We start from the raw sequence: 4371 nt of genomic DNA on the forward strand, positions 1-4371 counted from the left end.
AAGACAAAGCTGTTAACCATCATTTTAAAAGGCATGTACACAATGCTATGAAACACAAAAGATTTGCTTTAACAGATTTTCGTTTCTAACACATTTACTGCCTTAAAACTACTTCGGTTCATCAGCGGTAGGTTCCTGACAAGTGCCGTTGTCTGAAAACTGCCCTCTTTCAACGAGAGGATGCGAATGAGTGCTAGCAGCTGCAAACTGGCAGAAGGACTCTTGAGACCTTCACGAGTCGAGCAGCAAACACACAGACAGCTCTCAGCGGCACCTCTGCCTCGCTGGAGACCTGTTTATTTCTTCTTCTGCATTTATTTCCTCAACACGGCCATTCTGCTCCGCGTGCAAAAAAAGATTTCCTTTTGCGATCTGTAACCGTGTGCGTCTAAAATAAGGATAAGCTTATCGGTAGCTCGAGGCGTCCTATCCTCATTCTGAAGACAGCTCAAAGCCCTCCCTTTGTGCGGCGCTTGAAATAAGCGGGAGCTGTGAGGTGAATCAGCAAAGATGCGGCGGCACGCCGCTGCTCCCGGCGCTGCATTAGGTTGGCTGTTGCATGCCAACCGCCTCTGCGGGTTACGCTGTCAGATCTGTTCTGTTCTCCGCCGAGACTCTTCGGCGGCTCGAACAGCGAGGGGACGTGAGTCCCACGAGAAGCAGGAGCTGCTATTAGGTTCTGAATGGTCACAGCGTGCAGCGCGATACTGAATGCGGAATCCCAGAGGAATTCGTTTAAAAGGAAAATAAAGCTCGGTTACAGCCCTAGGCTTCGAAAAGGAAGATCTGTGCGTGTGTGTGTGTTTACTTTTCAGGAGAGATACTCGGATAATAAGATGAGGGCTGACTTGTAAAGACTCCGAGATACCGGAGATGTTTACAGTTCTATCCTTTAAAGAACGCCATCCATAAAAAGATTCCGGACAACTTTATAAGCACTGATGGACTGAGATTTTCAACATCCTTTTGGCTCAGACACCAACAGAGTATCGTCACAGAGGGTAAATCAGGCACTTCCCACAGTCGGGAAGCAGAACTGGAAACAGCGCGCAGCCCCAGCTTTTCTTCACTGATCTGCATCGTGGCGAGCGACCAGCAGCCTAACAGCGTTCACCACCTTCCTGCAGCAAAGTGGCTGCATTCTCAAGCAGGCATTTTCTGGTATAAACCCATCCTACCACCGCCTGGAAAATGTCACTGTCACGCAGGCTGGCCCTGCGGCAAAAGCTTTATCCGCGTGGCTGCGGTCGGCGAATGACACGAACGGTTGGGAAGAGGTGCCGAGGAGGGAGGACGCTGCTCAGGGCGGCGATGTAAGCTTTCCCCGTCCCCGCGTGGAAGGCGTCAGTGACTCGGGGGACAAATGCAGATGTGTCCTGCACTAAACCTGGGTATAACTACTTTCAATTACACAAGCACCCAAACAAACGAAAGCAGCAACCCACACTCAGAAGTATCTTTTTTCCCTACTCAATGGTACGCGGAATCAGCTGTGCAGCATATGCCGCCACAACAATAGCTCGGCGACGAGCAGATGGCGTCCCGGCCCTCGCCTCTTCATCCCGCCCCCGCTCCGGCGGCCTCCGACCACGAGGGGGCGCCATCGCTGAGGTCCGCCCCGCCCCTCCTCTTTCCCCTCCCCCAGAGGTCAGGCCCCGTCAAGAGCGCGGGGTGAGTAGCGGCGGGGGAGGGGGTAGAGGAGGGTGTGCGCGCGGAGCGGCGTCCGTTGGTCGGGAGCGCTAACGGTCGCTCTCCGCTGTGAGGGAGCAGCTGAGGCGGCGCTCCCGGGCCTCGCTCCTTGCGGGGTTTCCTCTCGGAAGCGTGCCGCAGCCGAAAGGCCTCTCCCGTGTGCGACATCCCTGTGGGTTGCGGGGCGAGGCGGCCTCGGCGCCCTGTGCCTGCTGGGCTGCCTTACAGCTTCTCGCCGTAGCTCAGCTGTCCTTCGTCATCCCTCGTGCTCTTGAGTGTGAAAATGAGACTGGAGCCTTCGGGTGGTGGTGGTGACCGCACCACTGAGGGACGAAGGCTGGTCTGTCACGTGTAAGGTTAAAAAAGATAAAAAGAATGTGTACTGACTGCTTCGTGTGGCAGTGCTTTTTCAGGTAGTGGTTCGTAGGCAGCGAAAGCATTATCCTAAAAAATAAATATACATAAATAAAAATACAGGCCTGTTACAAGTGGAAAGACATGTGCAATATGAGCACCTCACACAGTGTGTTTTAGGATGCGAAATGTGAAAGTTAATCAGATTTGATTGCAAGGCAGTGTGCTTCGGCTGGAGGTAACAGCCAGGTCAGTCGGTAGTGCGTGCACTAAGTGAAGGCTGAGCTGGAAGACAAGCTGAGTGCATGTTCTGTGAATGTACTTCTTTTAGTTCATTTCATATATATATACTTAATTCTGTTTTTAGGAAGTATTCATCATCAGTTGAAATGTCTTCTAGCAAAACTCCGAATGAAAATGAAACGCCCAAAGAGAGAAATCCAGGACTGAGGGCTGCCCGGACAACCACTCTGTTCCGAGCTGTGAACCCGGAGCTTTTCATTAGACCCGTAAGAAGCTCTTGCTGAGAGAAACTAAATATGTTTAGTTTGCTTTAAAACAACAATTGCAATTCGGTGTGCATTATCTTAGTTTCTTGTTATGCAAACCCTCTAACATAACGAAAAATTTTTTTGCTTTTTTTCTACTCTGGTTGTCACGAGCCCAGAGCTTAACATCGTTTATTACAACTTTCATTTCACTGAAATCAGACAATGCAATTGTCTGATTATTTTGTACCAAGTCACTTCCAGAGTGAAATTTGTGATCACTTGTAATTTGACAGGTTAAGTAATAGGAGTTCTCTTTCATATTTGAAATGGTCCAAATCATAAAATGCAAGCCTAACACTCAGAAAGCATTATAAAAATACCTCAAAAGTTAATATAAAAGTATTATAAAAAGAGGCAATATTTAACTATTTCTTATATGGAGTGTTTTGGGTTTTTTTTAAATATAATGAAAGATGGTGATGTGGCAGAGTACTTTAAAAAGGCTTTTAAGAGGATAGCAATGTATTTTAAATGTATTGGCCAATATTCTTTGCCTACAGCATTTGCTTTTATAATTAAGTTGATGATACTCTGCCTTTATTTACACTTGCAAAATCCAGTGGTGTCAGTAAGACAAGATGAAACTTTGTGGACATAATAAAGGTGGCTTTTGTGGTGATGATAAGTGATCTCTTTTAGGGAAATACAATGAATGCCACTTGGCAGGAGCAGAGCACATTGTTTCAGCGGGATATCCAGATAATTTCTGTTTGAAACTTGTAGTAGTAACCTGCAATATTTGGCTGTGGCCAGATATTCATGCTCAAGGAGCATTTGCAACCTGCAAAAGACAGAGGCCTCCTTCTTAGAGAGAATTGTTTTTGCTTCCAGAAAATCATGTCTCCTTCTTGCTGTTTATCAAACTCATTTAGGTCAGTCTAAAGGAAGGCAGTGGTGAGTTCTGATATCGCAATAGTTCACTCTTCACTTTGTAAGCTAAGATTAAAGAATGTAATGTTTATGATGGATGAAAAAATATTTTGACTAAAAACGTGTACTGTTGTTTTTGTTTTTTTTGTCAGAACAAACCTGTGATGGCATTTGGACTCGTAGCAATTACCCTCTGCGTGGCCTACCTTGGTTATTTGCATGCGACAGTAGAGAATAAAAAGGATCTCTATGAAGCGGTTGACAGTGAGGGGTCCAGATATACAAGGAGAAAAACTTCCAAGTGGGACTGATGACATAAGGAAGGAAATAAGCTAATCAGCCGCAGAACTTCTCAAAGCTGAAAACTATTTTTCCTCTGTCTGTTAAAATCATGGTTAAGTCTCTCTTGTGCCTTTTAATCCAGTATAAGTTCCATTATAAAATAGCATGGCTGTACAAATAAATTGTAATTAAGATACATACAAACATAAAATTGATTTTTGTCTGTGATCTCTATAGTATGTCTAGACTGGTAAATGCCTGGGAAATTCACGTGGTTCAACTCATTTTCCTCTTCGCTTTCACTAAGTGAAAACAGGGATTATTTAAAGTGGATAATGCACATAATGCATTGTGTGAAAAGAAAACGTTGGACTTTTGATCTTTTGAAAGTTGATCATTACAGGGTTGCAAGTAAAAGTAATTTTAAGGTGAGAATATCTGATGAAGATCATTATCAGATGGTGCCCTGTGGGAGTGGCTGGAGGGAGGTAGTTGTGACATTTCCTTAGCGCAGGAGGTGGGCCCACTTAAGCCTTCCAGCTTTACTTTGCTTTGAGCAAGCTGTGTGGGTGGGTACTTGCCTGTTCCAGCACTGAGGCCTTACCCAGTGCTTCCCCAGCTATGT

At 45.8% G+C, this 4371-nt stretch overlaps 1 protein-coding gene across 2 annotated transcripts; it reads left to right on the plus strand.

Annotated features, from left to right (window-relative positions):
* The first annotated feature begins 1606 nt into the window (after positions 1-1606).
* On the plus strand, positions 1607-3957 carry SMIM8 (small integral membrane protein 8). Of its 2 annotated transcripts, none has more exons than XM_042819177.1 (3): positions 1607-1671; positions 2411-2552; positions 3617-3957. In XM_042819177.1, exons 2-3 carry the CDS (start codon positions 2433-2435, stop codon positions 3773-3775), a joined length of 279 nt encoding a protein of 92 aa, XP_042675111.1. In that variant the 5' UTR covers positions 1607-1671; positions 2411-2432; the 3' UTR covers positions 3776-3957. The 2 variants fall into 2 exon arrangements, with proteins under 2 accessions (XP_042675111.1, XP_042675101.1); XM_042819167.1 differs by lacking the exon at positions 1607-1671 and adding an exon at positions 1864-2040.
* Positions 3958-4371: the final 414 nt, after the last annotated feature.

The sequence above is a fragment of the Centrocercus urophasianus genome, unplaced genomic scaffold, assembly GCF_019232065.1.
Source record: "Centrocercus urophasianus isolate 14NV4802_14NV808 unplaced genomic scaffold, USGS_Curo_1.0 seq_10, whole genome shotgun sequence".
Classification (NCBI taxonomy): Eukaryota; Metazoa; Chordata; class Aves; order Galliformes; family Phasianidae; genus Centrocercus; species Centrocercus urophasianus.

What these genes read in the sequence shown, in the direction of transcription:
- SMIM8 (XM_042819167.1), top strand. Translation starts at nt 1,973, where the DNA reads ATGAGACTGGAGCCTTCGGGTGGTGGTGGTGACCGCACCACTGAGGGA. An exon ending in CGAAGGCTGGTCTGTCACGT is followed by an intron (nt 2,041 to 2,410) that starts GTAAGGTTAAAA and finishes TTCTGTTTTTAG; the next exon opens with GAAGTATTCATCATCAGTTG. An exon ending in CGGAGCTTTTCATTAGACCC is followed by an intron (nt 2,553 to 3,616) that starts GTAAGAAGCTCT and finishes TTTTTTTGTCAG; the next exon opens with AACAAACCTGTGATGGCATT.